The 23,030-nt window shown below is 40.6% G+C and overlaps 1 protein-coding gene across 3 annotated transcripts in view; it reads left to right on the plus strand.

Annotated features, from left to right (window-relative positions):
- The first annotated feature begins 584 nt into the window (after positions 1-584).
- Positions 585-23,030, plus strand: part of LOC119145232 (cadherin-7) — an 84,928-nt gene continuing 62,482 nt past the window's right edge. The window contains exons 1-2 of one of the 3 annotated variants that reach the window (XM_037381512.1): positions 585-984; positions 11,255-11,660. In XM_037381512.1, the coding sequence (XP_037237409.1) occupies positions 11,451-11,660 (210 nt within the window). In that variant the 5' untranslated portion in view covers positions 585-984; positions 11,255-11,450. Of the gene's footprint in view, positions 985-1,891; positions 2,406-11,254; positions 11,661-23,030 lie in introns of those variants that run through there. The other 2 variants (XM_037381513.1, XM_037381511.1) reach the window with 2 other exon arrangements.

Here is a 23,030-nt window from a genome sequence, read left to right on the forward strand (position 1 = left end):
TGATGAAAAAAGATAATCTGTCCTTGAACCTTGTCCTCTAAGGATCAGTGCAAAGAGACTTTTTTGTCTTTTTTTGTCTATTTTTTTTTTTTTTTTAATGAACTTGTGAAAGATGAATTAGGGATTGGGGGAAGGAGTACAAAGGAAAGAAGAATCCTTAATTACAATGTTAAGCAACTGTGTGCAATCATGTTTCAGGATTTTCTTGCCTGAATAAATCTTATTAAGTTGTAACCATGCACTCAGGCACTCCATAACTTGGAGAATGAAGATAGCTTCTAGTTGTTCTCTTTAAACCACTTCTCCAGTTCACAAATGCCATGATGCTGAATTGTCTCTCCCTGATTAGAAGGGTGACATTGGAAGTCACGTGTCCGAAAATGAAGCTTAAAGACAAGGAACACATAGCAGTTACCTATTACATTTATTAAAATACCCATGCATGTTTGCATTTGTGTATTCAAAGGCTACAAACAAACACAAGAAATTAAAATTATTTTAAAAAAAATCCTTCATGATCTAAAGCAATTATTTTGTAGGGTTTTTTTAAGTGGCTTTATCTTTACATTATTATGGTTGACATCACACTTCACAGTATAATGTATAATAGGAATGAAAATTAATTATAAATGCACATGATTAGTTTGTTCATATTGTGTTGGGAATGCTTTTCCAGTAAAGTTATAAATCAAAAGACATTGGCCAAGGCTCATTTCTTACCCTTGCCCTTGGTACGATCCATTGTTCTAAAAACAGTAAGTGTTAAAAATATTTTTGCCTGTGGAAAATGTCAGTTCAGCAGCTCCGCCAACACTTGGAACCTCTGCCTGCTTTTTTTGCAGGAGGCGTCCTGACTCCTGGCCGATCACGTTTCAGCCGCAGGTCTGTTTCATTCCGCAGACCCGGAAGGCTTCAGCAGTGCTGAAATGAGGCAGAAAGTTTGCGCTGCCGCTGTCCCAACCGCGCGGCGCCCCAGCACCGCAAGTACTGACCTCCCCCAGCGGCTGGCGCGGGCGGCCGGGCTGCGGGGCTCTGCGGGGCTCTGCGGGGCTCTGCGAGCTCTGCGGGGCTCTGCGGGGCTCTGCGGGCGCTGCCCGGCACCAGCCCCGCCGGACACCGCGCCTGCTCCGCCGGCGGCGCGCACAGTCCCTCCGGGGGCACGGTCCCTCTCCCCACCATTCCTTCTATGAAAGCACTTGGTTTATTTTTTCAATGTATCATTTTTTCATCCTTTCCGCCCACCTCACGCACACACCCCCACCCCCGCCCTCCGGTTTAAACAGGGGGCGGGTAGGAGGGACGGCAGCGCTAGGGAGGGCAGGAGGCAGCCGGGGGCTCGGGGGTTCAGGTCTCCCGTCCAGGTGGGCGGGAGGTCCGTGCCTTGCCCCGGCAGAGCCGCGCCGCGGCCCCGGGACCCGGAGAGGGGACCCCCGCCCGGCCCGCTCGCTGCCCCGCGGCCCCCGGCTGGCCCCCGCCGCCCCGGGGAGGGGGCCGGGGCAGGAGGGGTGGGTTTTGCAAGTGGAAGCAGAGCAGGCTGGGGAAACAAGGCAAAACTGGAAAGCAGGGACCCCGAAAGTTCGGATTAGTTTGGCGACTTTGTCTTCACGCCTCGGGAGCTCAATTGATCGCGGCTTGGGTGGGGTGGGGGGTGGGTGGGAATAAAAACAATACATTCTTAAACTCTCTCCTTCAGCTCCGCGTTTCAAATGCAAATGGAGAGATAGATTGCTTCCCGCCCCACTCCCTAGCCCGGCTCCCAATTCTTATCCAAAGGACTCCATCTGTGTATCCTGTCAAGGAGGAGGAGGAGGAGAAGGAGGAGGAGGAGGAGGAGGAGGAGGAGGAGGAGGTGGAGAGGCGGGGAGGGCAGTGGGGCCGGGCAGGCTGCTTGCTCCCTGGATCCCTTTTCAATAGCCACCGCTGGGTCTTCGGGAGGTACAAAGAGACCCGGTGCCCCCTCCGAGCGCCCTCGGACGGAGCTGGCAGCCGGCTCCGGTCGCCGAGCGGCGATATCCCCTGCCCAGAGCAGCATCCCCACCTCCTCTGCCTTCTTCCCTCCCTCCCCGCTCCTTCCCTCCCTCCTCTTCCTCCTCCTCCCGCAGCCACGATCCGCATCCAGTCGGAGCTGGGCTTGGCACCGGCACCCACTTCTCCCGCCGTGTGCCCAGCGGCTGGCCGCGCCGTACCGTGCGGTGGAGGAGGAGCGGAGCGGCGGCGGCGATCCTGTCTCCGCGGGTGCGGGAGAGTGCGCGGGCGGGCACGCAGCCCCCATGCCAGGAAGGCGCCCCGCCGCCCGCCGCCCGGCCCCCGCCTGGGAGCATCCCGCCAGCGCTTCACAGAGCCACCGCCGGCCCTTGGGATTAAAATACTCATTGAGCTGGGCAGCCGAGGGAGAGGGGCAGCAGGTAAGTGCCGGCTGCACCTGTGCCTTTCCTCGCATCCCTCTCCCTCTGCCCCTCCCGCGCAGGCAGCAGGAGAGCGGAGTTGTTGCGGGAAGGGCTGTGCGCGGTCCGTCTCCCCGCCCCGGCCCCCGAGGTGCTCCCGCGCGGCTGCGGGGCCGCGGCTCTGCGGCGGCAGCGGGGCGGCGCGGCCGCGGGCGCAGCGGTAAGTTTCGTTTTCCCCGGGGCCGGGGCCGGGGCCGGGGGAGCCGGTGCCGCCCGGGCAGCGCGGCTGGGAACGGCTGCCGGGGCGCCGGCACCAGACGTGGCAGGGAAACCGTGGGAAGAGCGAGCGCTGATGCTGTACGCGTGTGTGCACCTTCTGAAAAACGGGAGAACAATAGCATCCCCCTGACTCTTTGGAGAAGTCTCACAGACAAGCGGGGAGGTGGGGTGGGGGAAGGGAGGACCACAGACTTCTGCAAAATATCGGCAGCACTAAGTCCTGACTACCTCGGTTCTTATCTCGGTCCTTTCTGCCAAACCAAAGCGGCTGTCTTGCTTGATCTCAGAGTCCGGCGCTGATGCTACAGAGCAAAACATTACGGAGGCCAGGAAATTTCCCAGAGTTATTTCCCAGAGCTTTCCTGCTGTTATGTCACGGATATTCTAGAGTTAGTAAATGTTGAAATGACGGGAGCTTATTTCTTTGATTAGTATTCAGCTGGTAAGGCTAGCTCTGCAGTGCTTGGCTGTCTGATACTGACCCTTCTTCCTCCGCCCCGTCCCCCCATCTGTCTACATATCCACGCACGGGCATGTCCTGGCTTCCTGTATAATAGGTTGTGTGCACTGTGATCTGGATCCTCAGACTTCTAGTTGCTAAATGGAGGAAAAGATACGCCCTTTTGAGAGAAGATTTAGCCTTTATTGCACTCATGCTTTCAAAAGGTGAGGTAGTTCAGGTGAGCCAGGGTTCTGCAAACACCCCGGCAAATCAAGGGATTTGGGGAGGGATGGGAGACAGAGACTAGTGAACCATTCTGATTCTGGGAACTGAAATGTTGATACTTTAATCTTTTCTCATTGCAAGGATAAAATCTTGTGTTCTGATAGATAACTTCTCAAGTCAAAGCAGAGACTTGAAAGGGCAGTGTATACTTTATAGTCTCTCTAACAAGACATAGTGCCTTGCCATTTTTCAGCTAAAATATAGATGATTGTACAGCTTTGCAGAAAATAAATCTCTTTTCCAGGACAAATAAGTAAACTCTTAAGGATGCCAGTTTCTGAAACAGTCTCTTCTTGACAGTGATGTGAGACTTTACTTTTCTACCCTTATCATATTTACTAATTGTCCCTCTGTTATATTATTTGAAGTTTGCAGGGAATTGTTACTGGTGAAAAGGTAGATACTTTGTTTTTGAAAAAAGATAGGTCTGCATAATCTCAGATGAAGAGTTATACGGCTGGGCAATAGCATGAAAGTTGCGTTAAATAAATTAAGTTTGCTTAAAATATATTTTCTGAAGGTACAACAGGTCAACAGATAAGGATCAGCAGGGAAATTATGCTGATTGCTCTTAGCAATACTGTAACAGCTTTGAAGATGCAAAAGTAAAGTGAGGGCATTTAGAAATAATACAACTGTGCCTCATTAGAGCTACTTCATTGCAGCGGGTGGAGAAAAAAAGAACAAAAACCCACTAAACAAATTCAGCAGAACTACCTAGGGACCAAATGTGACATCCTGTTTAAAGTCCTTGTACACACTTTTCCAGCTTTCCAGCCCGCAACTACCAGGGGATCTAATCTAGACACACTTCTTTTTTAGGGTCATGAAGGCTAAGTAAGATTTAAAAAACCAACTGCAATGAAATCCACAGCAAGGGGAGAAAAGTAAAGGAGCTAAAGCTAACTCCGACAACTTTTAGTGTTAAGTATGTGAAACATCTTGGATTTGAGTACTCAATATAGATTAAGAACTACTTGGAATATTAGGGAAATATCAAAGGTAATAATGTGAGCTACCGTCTCATGTTAGAAGTGTGTGTCATTTAATGTGAATACAAATACAAAGTTCAGCAATGTAGACCATTTTCTTGCAAAAAGCCATTAAATATTGCAGTTTTAATCAGAGAGCATTTCACCCTTATAATGGGAGACTTTACTGTAATTAAAGGCTGATGCAGGTCATTAGAATTGCGTTGAGTCAGATGACATCCTCACAACTCTCTTAAGTCTACTTTTATTGATTTAATAACAAAGCAGTCTTGATTATTTGCTATTGATTTAATAGCAAAGCATTCTTGTACTTCCATATAAAAGGGTAATTTGTACAATTGTATAACTGCAGATTATCCATGAATTATCTGATGAGAAGAATGGATATAGCATCCATGCAGGTTTTCGCCTATCCTTTATATGTATAATTGTGTGTGTGTGCATGTTGTGTCCATTTTTTTCTATGTGTCTCCAGCAGACTTGACTGATGAAAACCATTATTAATGCAAAGCCTTAGGTTGTTCTGTTCTAAGTTAAAGTTTCACTTTGGTATAAACCTGGCTGAGCTTTTTGTCAAAGGTATTCAGCTCACAAATTGACTACAATGTGCAACGAAAATAGAAAATACATTAAATTTCAAATGGTTTTCAGATGAATATGCTGTTTGGGGAGTCCATCTTAGTGACAAATTGGCTAGTAAGTTTCTGTGTATGTTTTTGGGTATTGGCTTCAGTATCTGATGTGTTCAGTGGTTCTTCATTGAAGGCCTATCCTGAGACATTCAGTTTCCTTTAGTTTATCATGTACATTATTTTTTCATGTATGTTTTCATGCTACTACTGGATATTGTTTTGTTGTGGCAATAAAAATCATTAAATCCTAGCTGAGGAAGGGTGCATAAAATAGATGATGGTTACTTCTGTTCTGCCTGTCAAACCAAGCTCAACTCTAAGCAGCAATACAGGAGTGCCTCCTCTGGGAATTCAGCAGTTCTGCAAGAAAGTCATCCTTAGGTATTATGTGAAGTTCCTCAGCTTAAATGAGGCTGCAGAAATTGAGCTTGTTGCAATTTAAATATTTGACTTGATTGGTCACAGATATACAAATACTGCTAGCCTTTCTTTTCAATAACCGATCAAATTAACATAATCCTTTTCAGCAATTTAGATCTATAAAGTGTACCGTAACAAGGTGAAAAACCAACGAAGTACCTTCGCGTGGAGAAAATTATATTTTAAAAAACCGCAATTGTTTCTTCTGTTAATTTTTCTTGGGGGGAAAAAAGAAACCTACCAACAACCCAAACAACTTAGCACTCCAGCCACATACAATCTTATGATCAACCGCAGAACAGTATGAAAGACCAAAAGCTGTTGCCTGGTTTTCTTTATGCATTTTTTGAAGCCATATCATTTACTGAAGTGTGCCTAGCATTTTCCTGTTGTTTCATCAGGTCCTTTCACCTGAGTCAGAGGGTATTTAAGACAGTTTAGTGTAACATTAGCCATATGTTTGGAGCAGTGATAGTTTTTTACTTGATAACCAGATGCAGACTGCCGGATGTGCACTACATTTACAGATCTCCCATGTGAATATTTAGGCCAGTTAGTGGCAAGAGGCTGTGGTCTGTAGTTGTAATGTCATCAGCACAGGGAGTTAATAGGTTTCATCATACTGCCTTCACTTACAGAGCGTCATTTCATGGAAGGGTCCCCACCTCACTTGTACCATGGCACCATCCTTTTTACTTTTTTTTTTCCTTTCTTTCCCTGAACAAAGTGATAACCAGACATTGCAATCTACACCATAATTAGTCATATAATCTTCTCTAAACCCTTTCTTTTAAGGATCACATCGTTCCCATGCCAGTGAAGGATATCCTTCATATCCTAGATATCCTGTGATATCTAGGGTGTGTGTGACATAGAGGAGCTGCAGGGTCATAACAAAGGAACAAAATTCCATAAAAAGGAATTTTCTCTGCCACAGAAAGTGACACCCTTTCCAATAGGTAAAATTGAGTTTCAAAGCAGAAATATTTCATTGAGGTTAGTTCAGCTGGGGCTGTCAAGGGGCTCACCTGCTGATTCCACTGTGTTTAAGGGATCATGGTTCAAGATCAAGTGGCAACAGTCACCCTCAGAATTATCTCAACATGCAAGGTCTTATTTTATTGAATGACTAAAGCAGAGAAAAAACCCAGGCCCCAAACACAGGATAACTGTGCACTATTGACCAAGCTAAAATAAGATTTACCAGCAAATGTCTGGGCTGCACTTTCGGAGACACTGAGGTCCAGGTTTACACAGTAAATTTTGCAATAATATAAAAAAATTGAAGCAATCTGATGAGACAATGATGCGGGTGGTAAGAGGGAAGCAATAGGAGTGGAAAACTCTTCAGTTATACCTTCAATGAATGCTTTGCACTGTCAGCAAGATTTCAAAATAGAGAAATGTAATCCAGACTGGTGGAGTTTAGTAATGGAAAAGGTTTTGGATTTCTACTTCTTCCTGAAGAATTTTGCACATTGGAAAGACATTGGGGTAATATATGGTGAAGGACAAAATTTCCTGTGTGTGTTGAAGAGTTTGACAGGGAAATGACATGGTTCATAGATTAAGCTGGCACTGTGACACTGGTAGCAACGCGTGAGTGGAAGTCTGCAGGAATTTGCACTTTGGCTGCAAAGGTGAGGTTGTATGAAGATGATCCCAAAAGCCTTCAGCAGACTGCCCTAAAAGGCTGGGGAAATCTCAGGGGTGGGGAAAGAGGGCTTCCATGAGGGTATCTAGGAAACTGAAGACATGTTTTGTCCCTATCTACTGGTGGTGCTCACTGCTACATGCAAACAGTAAGGATTAGTCTCGATGTGTTGTTTTAGACATTATGAAGCAAAATATTCAGAGATTTTCAGTGGGTGTAAATTACCCTTAATTGCTTGCAGTGAGGGGAACTATTCCTTAAAGCTGAGGATCTTATTCATGATCTGAATGGTTTCAACAAATCAAGATTGCCCTTCAGAGACAGTGCATAATAGTGCCTTTTTGACACCAGCAGATTGTTTTGGTGGAGTAGTAACATTTTTCAGGTTAGTAATGTTCACCAGAACACTTCTGCTACTAGACTGTGGCTTAAATATAGTTCAATTTCTATACAACAGATGGGAGAAAATATAAGTTTTAGCATATATATTGAATTATTTTTTATTTTTTATTATTTTTTCAAATGTATAATCTTCTCTCTGATGTTTTATATATCAACTATCTATTTAAGAACACAAACATGAAAGATTAAATTAGATATTTAGTGGACATTTTTCACGGGTTTGCTTTTTTTTTAATTTTTTTTTACTCATAATTGTTCACATAGCATGTTGCTGCTCTGGTAAGACATACTATATGCACAGTTCAGATCACATAACGTACTCTTAATTACACACCAATTTTTGTATTTTATGCATTTCATATTAGTGATTGTCAGGACTATATGCAAGGTAAATAGGGAGTACAAGTTTAGATGTGAATGGTAGAGCCTAGTACTTTTAATATACCAGTAGACAAATTAATTTCATTTTTAAAGCCTAAATTACCTTTTATGTAGGCAAAGCATGAATAAGGAGACATAACTGCATTTTGCCCCAATTTGAGGAGGGGAGTAGCATTTTGAAGATCCAGAAACAAGATGTAAAGGTGCACTTATGTCCTAAGGTAATTAATTACATCAATTACAATTGAAAATATTTCTCACTTCTCTGTACTCCAAGTCCTGTTTGTGCACAAAGTGATACCATTTTATAAAAGAATATCTTTAAAAACAAAATACAAAATGGTTGCAGGTCAATTTTGCCTTCTCTTCACACTCAAGCCTGTAAACGGAGATGACAGAGAAGGCACTGGAATCAGAACACTGCATGCCCTCAATCGCTGTCAGTGCTAGTCATATTCACCGCTGCAAGTGCAGCCCTGAACACTGAAGTTATACCTTGATGAGGAAAAAAGAAGACCCCATCACCTTTTGGTTTTCAGTTTTATGAATGCCGTGATGTTGATTATGTGGTCTTGTGGACTTCATACTTAGGGACTTTGTAGAACAGGTGACAGTGAAGTGTTAGTTATGCTTGGACAGAAATACAATATTTCATTTTTTTAATAAAAAATCCATAAAATATGTATATGCATATCTATATCAGTAAGAAAGGTAATTAAATGCAATTTAATAAATAAATATTCCCAGAACAGAGAAGATTTTAAAACACCAGACACTTTTACTTCTGCTTTAGGAAGTATCACACTCAAAAGGCAATGTGCTGAAAGAACTATAAATAAAAACCTAAAAAAAAACCAGCTCTAAGAGGAATAGGAAGACTTACCCTGAAGAAGGGGAGGAAGGGAAGGAAGAGTGTTTCAGAGCAGAAAGTGCTTCCACAAAGCTGAATAAAAAGAATTGGAATTCTGGAGACTGTGTGGTGAAAGTGTTTGAGAATGAGTAAATGACAACAATTTTTTTTTCCAGGGGGTGTGAGTACTCTGCTTTTCATCAGATTGTGCTGTCTAGCATATGGACTGTTTTTCAGTTGGTATTTTGGGTGCGTTTTTCTCTTCTGTGCTGTGGTGTGTGGCTGGGGACCATGACACTCCATATGGTGGCTTTCATATTTTCCTGCAGGTGTAAAAGAAAGGATATAAGAGAACACTGTTCAAGCTAAAGGTTAGAGCAACTCTAGGTTTGAAATGTCTGTTCAGAGCAAGAAGAAGACATTTCAAACTGCTTAGTGGAGACTCTAACATATTGTAAATGTTTTACTGACATTTCTTAAGCAAATCCATTTCGTATTTTTATCTGTTAAATAACAATCTGCTGCGTCTTTGAAATAAACTGACAGTTTATCAATATCAGATGTCTTTAACATGGTGTAACTTAGACACAGAGAGGGAAAGTAAAGGGTGCATAAACAGCCTCTACTACAAACAATGCTTATGTGAACTGAGAGGTAGGAAGCGAACACAGAATCAAGGCAGCACAGCTACTCTCCTTAACACTCATGGCAGACCTCTCAGTAATTACTATGTCATATGGTCATGATTTACCCAAAGGGCCAGATCAAAACTGAGCTATGACTAGTTGGGATTAGTCATTTTAAACTATGCTCTGCTAGCGAGCATGACACCTGTGTGTTAATCCCACTGCAAAAATAATCTTGGTATATGTAGGAGAGATGTCTTTTATAACTGTAATATCACATTTTGGAAATTAGGGTCTTTAGGTAAGCTATTGCTTGTTGTCTTTGTTTTGCCTGTAGGGAGACAGTGGATTTTCACATATGGAAGCTTTCAAATTGCTGCTGCTTAGCAAACACGCTCAGTGGGTTTGTGGTTTATCCCACCAGTCTCTAAGCAAAGCCTTTCTGGTGCAGGGCAGTACCACAGAAGGGATTATGATAAAAAGGCTTTAAATACAGTCTGTAATCAGAAGAGCTTTTTATTTGTTTCATGTTTCTGCCCTCTAGGTACCTTTGGCGGTGCGATGCATAGGCATTCTGCAGCTAAAAGGGCCTGACATACTGAAAACAGCAGAGATCACATTTCACTCCATTTTAATTGTAGTGGGTAGGGATATAATGATAATCTATCTAGAGCATTTAATGTGTATGTGACTTAATGTCTAGCCTTTTTAGTTTCATTAAACATAGAAAGGATGAAATCTTTCTTCCACAGCTTTCTAAGTAGCAGTGGTTCACTCCAAGTGAATGCCTTGTTGTCTGTTTTAATTTCATCCTCATTTTCACCTTGTGTTTGGCACTTCTGAAATACTTCTCATCTCCCTTGTTGCTCACTCTTGCTTATTTCAGAGCAAGCATTGCTTACCTGGGGTTAATGCAGGTGATTCCCCTGAAAGATAAAGCTATGTTTGGTTCTGCCTGACAGAACTTATACTTTTAAAAAACATTGCACTAAGCCTACATTGTCATTTGGCCAGAGAAGGCTCGAAATTGTAAAACACAGAAAAAACATTGAATGTTTGGGTTTTTGTTTTTTTTTTATTGATTGGCATTTTTTAAGTGAGTTGAGTTCTACCGGTTATTAAATGATCAAAATTTCAAAATCAAAACATACCAGATGCACAAAAAGATAAAAATTCTATGTGTTAGTGCTGAAAAATCATTAAATCAAGGTTTCATTGAAAACACAAAATTACATTATACTCTGATCTTTCTGAACATAATTGTGTATTGATATATGAACTAGTCTAACATGCTTCTTACTGTGCCTGATATTTGCTTTAGAAATGTAGTAAAAATTAATTGGGAGACTCTGAGTGCTTTTAACAGGTCAGGTTCAGATAAGAACAAACCATAACATCTGGTGTACCGTGACTAAGAATCAATCACATTGTTCCGATTCATCTTATACTCCTTTATTTTACTTTTCAGTTATATAGAGGAGAGTTAAGCTAACATATGTCCTTGCCATTAATATAACTTCCTGCCTGTAGCTGGTTTGGGATTATACCATTGTAATGGCAAGTAAAGCAGACTAGCAGACAGAGGAGGAAAAATCAAACCAAGTAATTGTAAATAGCTACAGTTGTTTTGATTATTTTAAAGAAAAAAAAAAATAAGCATTTGTACTGGGGAAACTGGTGTGTTAAGAGAAGAGTCACAAGTAAACTTTATAGCTATGCAGATGTATCAGCAGTAGTAATGCCATCCAAACAGTGTGCTCTAAAGTCTGAGACTTATGTAAACTCAAATGTGTTGCTGACAAGAAAAATCATAAATAAACATTTTTGATGCATTATGTGAAAGCTGCAAAAAATTTGCATTCTGAAAAAAAAGTTCTGACAACTGTTCTTGTTTTTTTCCTGGATAGGTACCTGTTACACCATCTCTTTGGTGAAGGCTATTCAGCAGTGGTGACTTCTTCCAATCGACCACTCCACAAATTATTATCTCTGGATTCCCAGCTGACACCCTTCTGGAGGCTAGAGCTACCAAGACAACAGGAATTGTGCCCACCCTTGTCAAGGTTTTTTCTTTCACAGGGGAAAAAGAAAAAAAAAAAAAAGATGAAGTTGGGCAAAGTGGAGTTCTGCCATTTTCTGCAGATACTAGCTCTTTTCCTGTGTCTTTCTGGGATGAATCAAGCAGAGCTCTCAAGGTCCAGGTCAAAGCCTTACATTCAATCAGGGAGGACAAGAACCAAACGCAGCTGGGTGTGGAATCAATTCTTTGTGCTGGAAGAATACATGGGTACAGACCCACTCTATGTAGGAAAGGTAGGGGATTTAAACAAACTTTGTAGGGTGGAGATGCTTGCTTTTTGATGTGTTTATATAGTGCAACCTGAGAACAGTAATTCTCTCAGCATGGTTGACTTAAGCTAGGTTGGGACAAGCTTTCAGTTTGAAAAAAACCCCAAAGTTTAGCACTTCAGAAGAGCAACACATTACATTCCTGATTCCTCTTGCAATTTTCATTAAGAAGTCTACTAGCTATGCTTCTCTAAAGGAGTATGATAATGAAATTGTTCTACCACCATTGATTGAAAGAATATATTTTATTATGAATATCAGATGTATTTTCTACATAAGAATAGAGGAATTTGATGATGAATATTCTTTTTTAAGAGCTAACAGCTAATCCCCAAAAATAAAAGTTCTGTGTTATGTTTTTGCTCCCTAAAGAACAGCACTACTGAAGGCAAGACAGAAAGAATCAGGTGTCTGGGGGTGTGACAAGTGAAAACGGGGGAATGTCTGTATTACTGCTTTGGTTTGACATGGCCTGGCTAGCAGATCGGCACCTTGGGGACCTCACTGTCTCCCGTGCATAGCACAGCCTTGTGGCTTTACCTTCCCTCTGATGGGCACCAGGCCAGTACAGAGCAAGCCCTTACATCAGGGCATCCCAAATGGCTTGTTCTGAGCGCCTGCCGCTGCACGTGGAGCACACTGAGCACAGCTGTGAATCCGGGCCTTAGCTCATTTACTGCCTTGCACTGGGGGGTAATATGCTTCCTTAAGTAATTATGACGTGGAAAATAACCCACCCAAACAAAAAAAACTTCTTGTGCTTCTGTTAATTTTATGTGTAAACATCTTGTTGAAAGAAAACCCCATTTTTCTATATAATATCAGAATCAATAAATGGAGTTTCTCATTCAAATATAGCAAATGCGTAGAAAACCAGGGAGTGACCGCTTTTGACAAAATGGCATGCTTACAGAAAAGGAAGTACTTTGAAATCCTCTGCTTCAAATAGATGAGTGCGATGAATTTAATCTTACTTAATACATCCTACTGAGACAAAAGCCTTGATGTTTGTGTTAACACACTTAAGCGTTTAGAATTTAATCATGCCAACTGAATAATCAAGTTAAATGGGGAACTGCTCTCACGATTACAGCTATGGTGTGTTTAGGTGCTTTTCTGAACTGGGTCTGGTACTTTGCACAATTGAGCCCTTAAGAAAGATGTGCTAGAATCAGAAATATCATCTCATATTTCAGTGGTCCTGAAAGCTTTTGTTAAGTTTTAGGTTATGTAGTAGTTTCCATTCTGATGCCATGCAGCTCCTGTTTGGCTTTGGGGTTTGTGTTTTAGGCAAATTTGTTCTCAGGTTGGAGCTTCTTTTGTGCCTCTGGAAAATGGCATATTTGGCATTCTTGCCCACTGATAAAAAATGGCTTACAAATTAGAATTTCTTTCCTGGCAAATAAGCATCTTTAAATACTCAACTGAAGACTGGTTTTGACCTGTACCAATTCTCATATACATTCAATTGCTGTATTATGGCCAAAGGTGCTGCAGAAGTGCTAGAGCACATGTTATTTGCATATATGTGGTTATTTTTAGCTTCACAGTCTGCTCTTTCCTGTCCTTTACAGGAGTCCCAGCATTCATAAGCAGACATCTTCTGAAAAACAAACCTTTTTTATTGAAACAGTCTGTGTCCAGCCTGCTTTTGTATCAGCAGTATGAATTGTTGGCTCAGGAGCTCAAACTTGTACAAGCAATTCATTTTGTAGGAAAAGCAGATAAAAATTGGTACTTGCAAAAGGAAGCCCATCTTCCTGGAAACAGAGTCCTTGCTGTTAGGTGTTAGATAAGACATGCCCAGTTCCTAACCTTCTCACTGGAGAGGCTTTTTACTCTGTGGTTCCTGAGGTGCAATCATGACTGAAGCTGTATTCACATGCAGGGGAGCAAAAAGGTGAAGAAACAGTTTTCTTTCTGTATGTTAACATATTATGTGTAGCACCACCCTGGAGTGAACACCAGTTGCCTTCCTCCCTCTTTTTCAGGCAGGTAGGTACTAAGAATACTGAGATTTGGATAGGAAGGTTGGTTTTTTTGTTGTGCTTTTTGCTGGTGGTGGTGGTGGTGGTGTTTTTGGGGGGGTTCTTTCGGGGGGTTTTTGGGGTTTTTTTGTGGATTTTTTTTTTTTGTTTTTGTTTTTGTTTTTGTTTTTTTCTTTTTCCTTTCCCCTTGGTGCTGAAGCTACAGCAAGGAAAGAGCTTGCTTAACTCACTTCTCTCATCAAGTGAAGTGGAAGCAGCAACCAGACTCTGCCTCATGTTCTGCAGAGTGCTTTGCTCCTGGGGAGTTCAGTCCTGCACTGCCTTACATTCAGGATGCTTTGCAGGGTGCCAATCTAACTGCACATCCAGGAGTGAGGAACCTTCCTCCAGATTTTAAGTGCTGTGAGATAAAAATGTCTCAGAAACACTCAGGCAAATGGAGATGCAATAAGGAATATTTTGTCCTCACCAGTTCTACAAAGCCTAGGCAGTTCTGGTTGAAAGGCAGCATTCAGGGAAGGTTAGGGTTCCACAGCAAATCATTCAAGAGTCATGATATATCATGATACCAATGATGATGATATCAATGATGATATATCAATGATAGATCAAATAACAATTCCATGTTCAGCATTGTTGTGGTTTAACCCCAGCTGGTAGCTAAGCCCCACACAGCCACTCGCTCGCTCCCCTCCAAGGTGGGATGGGGGAGAGAATTGGAAGGGTAAAAGTGAGAAAATTCATGGGTTGAGATAAAGACAGTTTAATAGATAAAGCAAAAGCCACGCATGGAAACAAAGGAAAACAAAGAATTAGTTCAGTGGTTCCCATGGGCAGGCAGGTGTTCAGCCATCCTCAGGAAAGCAGGGCTCCATCACGCTTAACAGTTGCTTGGGAAGACAAACACTGTAACTCCAAACATCCCCCCAACCCCCACCCCCCCACCCCCTTACTTCTTCCCCCAGCTTTATAGCTGACCATGCCATCATATGGTATGGGACATCCCTTTGGTCAGTTGGGGCCAGCTGTCCTGGCTGTGTCCCCTCCCAGCCTCTTGTGCCCCCCCAGCCTGCTCACTGGTGGGGTGGGGTGAGGAGCAGAAAAGCCCCTGGCTCTGGGTAAGCACTGCTCAGCAATAACTAAAACAACCCTAGATTATAAATATTGTTTCCAGCACAAATCCAAAACATAGCAGCATACTAGCTATTGCAAATAAAATTAACTCTCTCCCAGCCAAAACCAGCCCAAGTATTAACTCTGTCCTCCTGGGTGTGCATTCTGACACCATAATTACATGATCAAGCAGGGTAAAATCCTATTCCTTTTAAATAATGTAACAGGATTCCTATTCACCTCAGTAAGCTGAGTCTTTCACTTAAAATAATTTTTCATTGTTCTCATGTTTGTTTAACAAGACTTCATATCCCTACCTGAGATATATTACATCCTTCCTTCTTGCATGCTTGACATCTACTTATTGGCAGAATGAGTTTTGTTTTGTTTTGCTTTTTAAAATATTCATTTTCTTAAGGCGGCAGGGTCCTGTTTCTCATGTCACTCAGGAGAAACCTCTGGAGGACTTCCATTAGTTTTACACTAACAGGAGTCAAAGGTGACTGAGGTTTTCTGCCTTTTTTTTTTTTTTTTTTTTTTTTTTTTTTAATATAGGTCTTTCCTCTCCATGGTATGAATTTTAATCATCTCAGATTCAATCCTGAGTAATTCTGAATGCCTCTTGGGAGGTGCTTAACAAGTAATCAGATTGTGGACTGAACCATATACAATTTCTTTCTGTCCGTCAGCATAGCATATGTTATATTCACTTAAAGGGCTGAATCATTTAACTGTTTAGCCCTTTTACCTGTTCAGGTAGGCACTGTTATCTTCCAGATATGCCGTGCTGGAGATGAGACAGTTAACTATGATGCTAATTTAGCTAGAAGCATAGGTGGCTTCTGTTTTCCAGAAAATGTTTACTATTGCTTGGTAATCTGTTTTGTGAAATTCCTTACTCTGTATTTTCCATATAAATGACTTTAATGGAATCTATTTGGGCATAAAAATAATAGTACAGAACAGTTTTAAATGATTCATTGCACAAACGCCTAAAATTAGGAAAAAGTGGATGCTAGTATATTGAATATTTGAAAAGCTGAATACAATCTTGTAATTAAAGTCTATATAGGTACACATTGGCAAAAAAAGGTGCAATTTAAAATGTTGATGATATCTTTTCAGGTTTTGTTATATAACTGTCAGACACCCTGTGTCTGAAAACTGTCAGGGTTTTTCTTGTTTTTGTTTTATTTTTAAATTATTTTTATATGTTCTGCTGCAAGAGCGTCATCTCCTCAAAAGCACTACAATGACAAAAAGTCTCAGCCAGTAAAACTTTTATTTTTCTTATTTAAAAAATAAAAATAAAAAATTAAGAAGCCACAAATAAACCTGAAGAAGTGAAATAAAGCTGTGAACTCCATGTGAGATGCTGATTAATGGCTGGCTTCACTGTTTTCTTTTGGATCTAAACCAAAACTCCTTTTCCAATGGCTCTAAATTTAATTATAGTTAAAGACAGGGACAGTTTCAAGCTTTCAGCACAAACCCAAGAAGTTAATATGTAGCTTTGAGAAACTCACTGGTACATCTCAAAAATAACACGTGGATTTGGTAAAGGTGCCCTGCATGTAGTTGTTATTCATAATGTATGGGGAAGGAAAGCATAAATCCTAACCTCCATTGTCTAGATGGTAAAATCACAAAAAAAAAGAATGAGTGGACTAAAAGCACATAGTTTGTTAGAGCTCACAGTCAATGCCTTCCAATGCCATTTTACCTGCCTCTTTGTTTGTCTTCTATTTTAAGTTAAAAAGGCTTGTTGGATTCAGTTTTCAAAGATGGACCAAAGTGTATAAAAGCGAATATTTACATTATTATTTTCTGGGTTAGCACAGAATAAATGAAGCTTAGAAAATAATGCAGTGAACCTAAAAATTTCCTAGAAAACTGATGCATTTAAGAGAATTTACAGGTTCACGCCAAGGCAGAGTGGGGAAGGGTTTTCCAAGCAGCAAAATACGAAGAAGTGTATGTCATTGTCAGCATAGACAGTGGGTTATTTTTTCCAGCCTCATTATTTTGGAAGAAAAGAGGTTTTTTGTGTCTGTTTTTTGTTTTTTTCAAAGGTGTTGATGAATGTGTCAACAGGGTGACAGAATTATTCACATATGATATTTATCTGTGGTGTGACCTTATATCAAGCCATACACATGTAGTCAGAGGTAGGGATATTTTTCTGGATCATAGCCTGACTTTTTCAGATGCAGCTGAAGACTTTTTGACTGACTTGGGTAATAAGTGTCTTTGCTAAAATACTTTAAGGGAGTAAGTACTGTGGAAGTGCAAGCCACTCATTCAAACTCAGACTGATATGTGGGAATATCAGCTGCTGAGAAACTGAGGGAACTTCACCTGTGATGAAAGACCTGAGGATCTCTGAATAGAAATTAATCTAAATAGCTTTTCATCTCTCTAGTAACTACACTACAGCAGTTTTATGACACTTTGGGAAACGGGGTGGAGATGGGGTGAAATCAGAAAGGCTAAATGTAGGTAGAAGGCTTGGCTGCCTCACGTGCAGATAACAGAGCAGGAGATGGGTCGGATGAAATTCCCTGGAAGTGTCTGTCCCTCCCACTACATCTGGAGGCAGCTCATGGGGATCTGCACTCCCTGCCCAGCCTCAGCCTGGTGTCTTGATACATCTATTGTGTTTCTCTCCAAGTACTTTTAGGGACAAAAAAAATATATATCTATACAAACCAACTATTTTTCATCTGTCATTGTGGACACTATGCAGAAAATAAAGATGGCATAATAACTCAGAAAGAAACTTCCCCTTTGATATATTTTTTGTTCCTTTTCTATTTATGTTATCTTTACTTGTAGCATATTTTTTGAGGCACCATTGTTCTATATACTCCCAAAAGAAAATTTATGAAAGTGCAAAAGCAGATCTGGTGTATTTCTGATATTTATCCATCTCAGGAACTCTGTGGTTCTGTGCTGTGAAAAATTGATAATGGTTGACCTTTGAAGTAAAATGGGACATGCCATTCCTGTCAATGCTTTTTCTACCACAAGTGCTGCAAATGAAACAAATTAACACAAAATATAGTCAAGTCCTGCTTAATGCTTTGTGGATTGAATAAGTCTTGGTGAAAGGATGCTTCAGCTGTACAGCAGTGGCATGAATTTACCGTCTCAGCTTGTATCATGCAGTCACTAGTAGCACACATTTTTCTTCACTGGATAGTCACTGTGGGCTTTGTGTTATTCCATGCTTTTCTTTATTTGGATTACCCTGAATAACTGAGAACTGACTGACAATCTGAATGCTTCCTACTTAGCAGGCAGGGCTAAAGTGTCTCCAGGGAGAATGGTGAGATTAAGGCCCACAGGAAGAATTATCCAAAGGGATAATCTAAAATCTACTGCATTTTCCTGGTTGATTTCATTAGCCTGCACAGCTATAGTGTAATTTCCTCTTTCCCTCTTTATAGGAAGTCATCTTCTCACATAGCTGAACAGATACAGAAATGGGGTTTATGCCAAGGATTTAAAGTGATGACAATTTCACATGCTCAAGCACTGAAAGACAATTTGTGTGTAATTTCATTATTAGAAGTGATAACAGAGTTGAGAGACTTATGGTTGGATACCAAACCAGAACATGCAGCTTTTTGATCTTTTAGTATAATATAAAACATTGATCCTTAACATGTGCCATTATAGAAGATGAAGGTTAGTGAAGGTGATGACAACATCTGTAAATTAAGTAGCCTTCATCGCAGCTTTTTATTCAATGGCACAGCCATGTTATTTACATAATCCTGTAATACCAGTTCTGTATTTCAGTAGACTAATAGGCTCTACCTGCAGTGCTCTGCTCTGAATTTCTTTTGGGCATTATTTAAAACTATGTTTTATGGGTCTCTGACAAAATAGAAAAGCAAGAGTAAAAGCTAATTTTGCAACTATATGTAGATGAAAGTCTCCCGTGTGCTTGGCTGGTTATCAGAAAATGCCTTCTTTTCATGAGAGCATGAGATTTACTGTTCCGATGTCAGTCAGGCTCATGCTGCTTCAGCTGACTTTTTTTTAGCCATGTTCTAACATTCCTTCTCCTTTTCATCTGCTGAATTTGTTTTCAGTCCTCTAGTTCATGCTGTTGGCTGTCATCAACATCTAGTTTTACCTCTGTCCTCTAGTCTCACAGTTGTGTATTAATGATGTTGGAAACGCAGTGCTGTAAAACTAGGGCTACCAAGAACTGTGAGTATTTGCATTATTCTAAGGCTAAGAAAGTCCAGTCATGAACCAAATTCCCACTGTGCTAGGCACAGTGCAAGCAAACACAACCCCTGCCCTGAGGCAGTGGTCTCATAATAGGCAATAGCAGATTAAGAAGAAACATCAGAATCCAGAGAAATACAGAAATGTCAGTCAACATCCCGAAAATAGCTTGAGAACAAGAGCTCACTACTGTTCTTTGCTATGAAGATAGAATATTATTTGTTCTGAAGACAAGAATCATGCAACATTTTTTAACATTATGAAGAGATATCAGGGAGTTCTTTCCTGCCTTTATTTTCCATCCTTTAAGAATGACAAGTTAGTTAAAATTCGTAACCACAGATCTATTTGATATCTGTGTTAGTACAAGGCTACTTCTTTTTTCAGACCAGTGAAGATAAAAGATACTTTTCCATTGCTTTCAAAAGATCAAACTGCATATGCTTTAAGGTTTTACATCTTGTAGCCTGCTATCACACTTCCTTTTCCATGTTGCCTTTTCTCTTATACCTGTACTGTTAGACATAAATGTCTGTCTACAGACTCACTGGGCATTCATTCCATGCATTTAGTGTTTTCCATGTGTCACAGTCTAAAAGTGCTGCCAGGACTATTGCTGCCCTATCACAAATCTGCTGAATTTCTTCTTTGCTCTGCAGTATTGGTTTTTGGGGTCTTTTGTGGTTTGGTTTTTGGTTTTGGTGTTGGTTTTTTTGTGTGGGGGGGTTTGTTTTGGTTTGTTTGTTTGTTTTGTTTGTTTTTAATATTACACTGCACTTCTCAAGTTCCTTGTAGTTTTTCTTTTTCTTTCTTTATTAATCATTTAATAGAATAGTACCTGTGTACACGTCGGTTTTCCAGTGCTAACTTTTACTAGTTAAAAGGGGTGCCTGGGACAACATATTTAGAGATCCTTAAAAAAACAAGGAATGATTCCTTCATGACCAATACATTGACTTTTACAAAAATATACTGGTGATAAGTCCTGGAAAATCTCTGCAGTGTAAGCTTTTTCTCTCAGCATTATGTTTTTCCTTGTAAGAGGTGGCTGAGCTAAGTGCTAGTGGTGGAACTGCTGGGAGAAGAAAGAAGTCAATACACTAGGTCGGGGTCCTCAAACTTTTTAAACAGGGGGCCAGCTCACAGATGAAGTGGCAGGCAGTCATCTGCAGCTGCTTGGTTTCCCCCCCAAACCCCTGGCAGGGGGGGGTGGGGTTTCTGTAAATACGGGGGGCTGGATTGAGGACCCTGGGGGGCCGTATCTGGCCACCGGGCTGTAGTTTGAGGACCCCTGCACTAGGTTGTTCACTTGTCTTAGAATAACTATTGGCTACTTATACTACCAGCATCTTCTCTGTCACTTTTGCACTGGAAGAGACACTTACTGTCACATATATTAGAGACCAGTAGTTCTTAGAAAAAGTTGTGGAGTTTATACTGTTAGGACATTTTCTAATTCTGTCCCAGCTGTCCAAATCATGTTCATGATATGAATACCAGCCTACACCACAAGCATAAGTGTCCTGGTCTCAGCCGGGATAGAGTTAATTTTTCCTCCTAGTAGCTCATACAATACTGTGTTTCAGATTTAGTATGAGAATAATGTTGATAACACACCCATGTTTTAGATGTTTCTAAGTAGTTCTTACCCTAAGTCAAGGACTTTTCAGTTTCCTGTGCTCTGCCAGTGAGCAGGTGCACAAGAAGCCAGGAGGGAGCAGAGCCAGGACAGCTGGCCTGAACTAGCCAAAGGGATATTCCATACCATAGAATGTTGTGCTTAGTATATAAACTGGGTGAGTTGGCTAGGAGAGGCTAATTGCTGCTCAGGGACTGGCTGGGCATCAGTCAGTGGGTGCTGAGCAACTCTACTGTGCATCACTTGTTTTTCTTGAATGTTATTCCTCTATTCTTATCTATTATTACTATTATTATTATTATTCCTGTTATTATTATCCCTATTATTATTCCTATTAATAGTATTATTATTTCTATTATTATTTATTTCTATTATTATTATTAGAATTAATAATCTGTTCTTATCTGCGTCCATGAGTTTTAATTTTTTCCAGAATCTCTTCCCCATCCCATCAGGGTAGGGAGGGAAGGAAGGAGGGAATGGCTTTGTGGTAGTTGTCTGCTGGGGCAGGTCATCACAACAAAAAGTTTGAGGAGATCGTAATGCTTAGTCCGTCATTGCTTCAAGGCTGTAAGAAGGAGGATCAGCCAGTTAAAAATGGTGTGTGTGTGTGTGTTTACGTGACATTAAAAATATGTTGTCAATACCTAACTATAGATCAATTGACCTCAATCTGTAAATGGGAGCCACCTCAACCTTCCCAGGCTAAGTTGTAAACTTAACTAATGAAGAAGCTCCATTGAGAATAGAAGAGCATACCGTGAAAAGATGCTGATCACTAAAATCAATAAATATGCTTATAAAATTATACAATATATTTAGGATCAATTCTTGTAGATGTTTTTGACTCAGCTGAACCAGTAAGTCTTATTCAAGTATTTGCTGGTGCTACAGGCCTGTGCTGTTGCAATAGTAATATTGTTATTTACGTGGGTGTAAACCACATAGTATGGTAGTAGTACTCTGTAAGCCATAAACCATATAGTGAAGAATAAACATGATATTATCTTTCAGATAAATAGGAATACCAAGGCAAATATAGCTCTTTTGGTATAGTACTTGATGTGCAATGATTCATATGCCAGAAGATACAAAATATGCCTTACTGGCTCAGTCTCAGGCTGACTTTTTCAGAATGCTCCTGCAGGAGAAATAGGTAGTTCTAAACGTTCAAGAACAAGCAAAAGTTTTTTAATCTGTTGTTTATTAGGTTGTGCTGTTCATAAAGTAACTGGAGATTTAATCCAGCATCTTGACATCGGTTTTGCCAACCCTAGAAGGCCATTTCAGAACATTAATTTTGGAGTATAACTATTTGGCTATTTTAAAATTGATTTTTTAACTGACTTTATTCTGTAGGTTAGTAAAAGGGAAATACTGAGGACAGATTGATAACAAGTAGTAACATATTCTACATTTTGACATTGAAAAAATGTGCCTTCCTTTATATAGTGATATAGTATTAGAGCACTGAAGTCCTGCCTTGTGGTGTTTAATATAGATGAGTAGGGTGTATGTTGAGAACTGCTAAAGGCGGTCTGACATAATGTCCTACCTACATCATAGAAGATTCTTTGGCCCTCTCTGAGTAGAAAGAAGTAAATTTCCTGTATTTTTTCAGGTGATATAAGGAGATTTAACTGCATGAATTCCACAAAATGTTGCCGTAGTCATCCCATCCCATTTAGTTTTCCCATTTCTGTAAATCATGAGCAATTGCCTTGAGGACTATAGGGACATGCAATTTTGTTGCTGTGGACTGTGTGTAAGAAGATTCAAGACCACAAAGTTATTCTCCATTTGAAATGCTTCCAAAATATGGAAAATCTGGTTCTTGGATACATGTGTAAGGATAAGCTGCTTAAACATTTCATACTGAGGTACCAAATTGTAACCCTGCTGACTAGGCAATCAAGCAATTAATTTTCTTTACAAGGTAGCCAGTCACTGTGTTAAGCAAAGTTTAGCTTGTTATTCTAAGACAATGGAAAATTTTCAGACATGGTGGGGAAAAGCAGATGGTCAGTTCTTAAGTCTCCATAATCATGGTATAAATGCACTTCCATAACTTAGCAAAATACCTTACTTGCCTGTCTTATATGATTTACACACGTTTTATGGGCAGAGTAGGCATTTTGGGAAAGCACTTGGCATATTATTATGTTTCTTTTCTAACTTGAAGGGCTGTAATGCTGCATAGTGTTTATAGTAAAAGCTGTTAAATAATTCCTTTTGCTCCTGCATGTTCCTAACCTTCATGCTTATCTAGACTATTGTCTCCCAACCCATCTTTTACCTTTTACCACTTAACTGTTGCTTAACCAAGCAATACATATTTCACACTTTAAAAGG

This window comes from Falco rusticolus, chromosome 3 (genome assembly GCF_015220075.1).
Source record: "Falco rusticolus isolate bFalRus1 chromosome 3, bFalRus1.pri, whole genome shotgun sequence".
Lineage (NCBI taxonomy): Eukaryota > Metazoa > Chordata > Aves > Falconiformes > Falconidae > Falco > Falco rusticolus.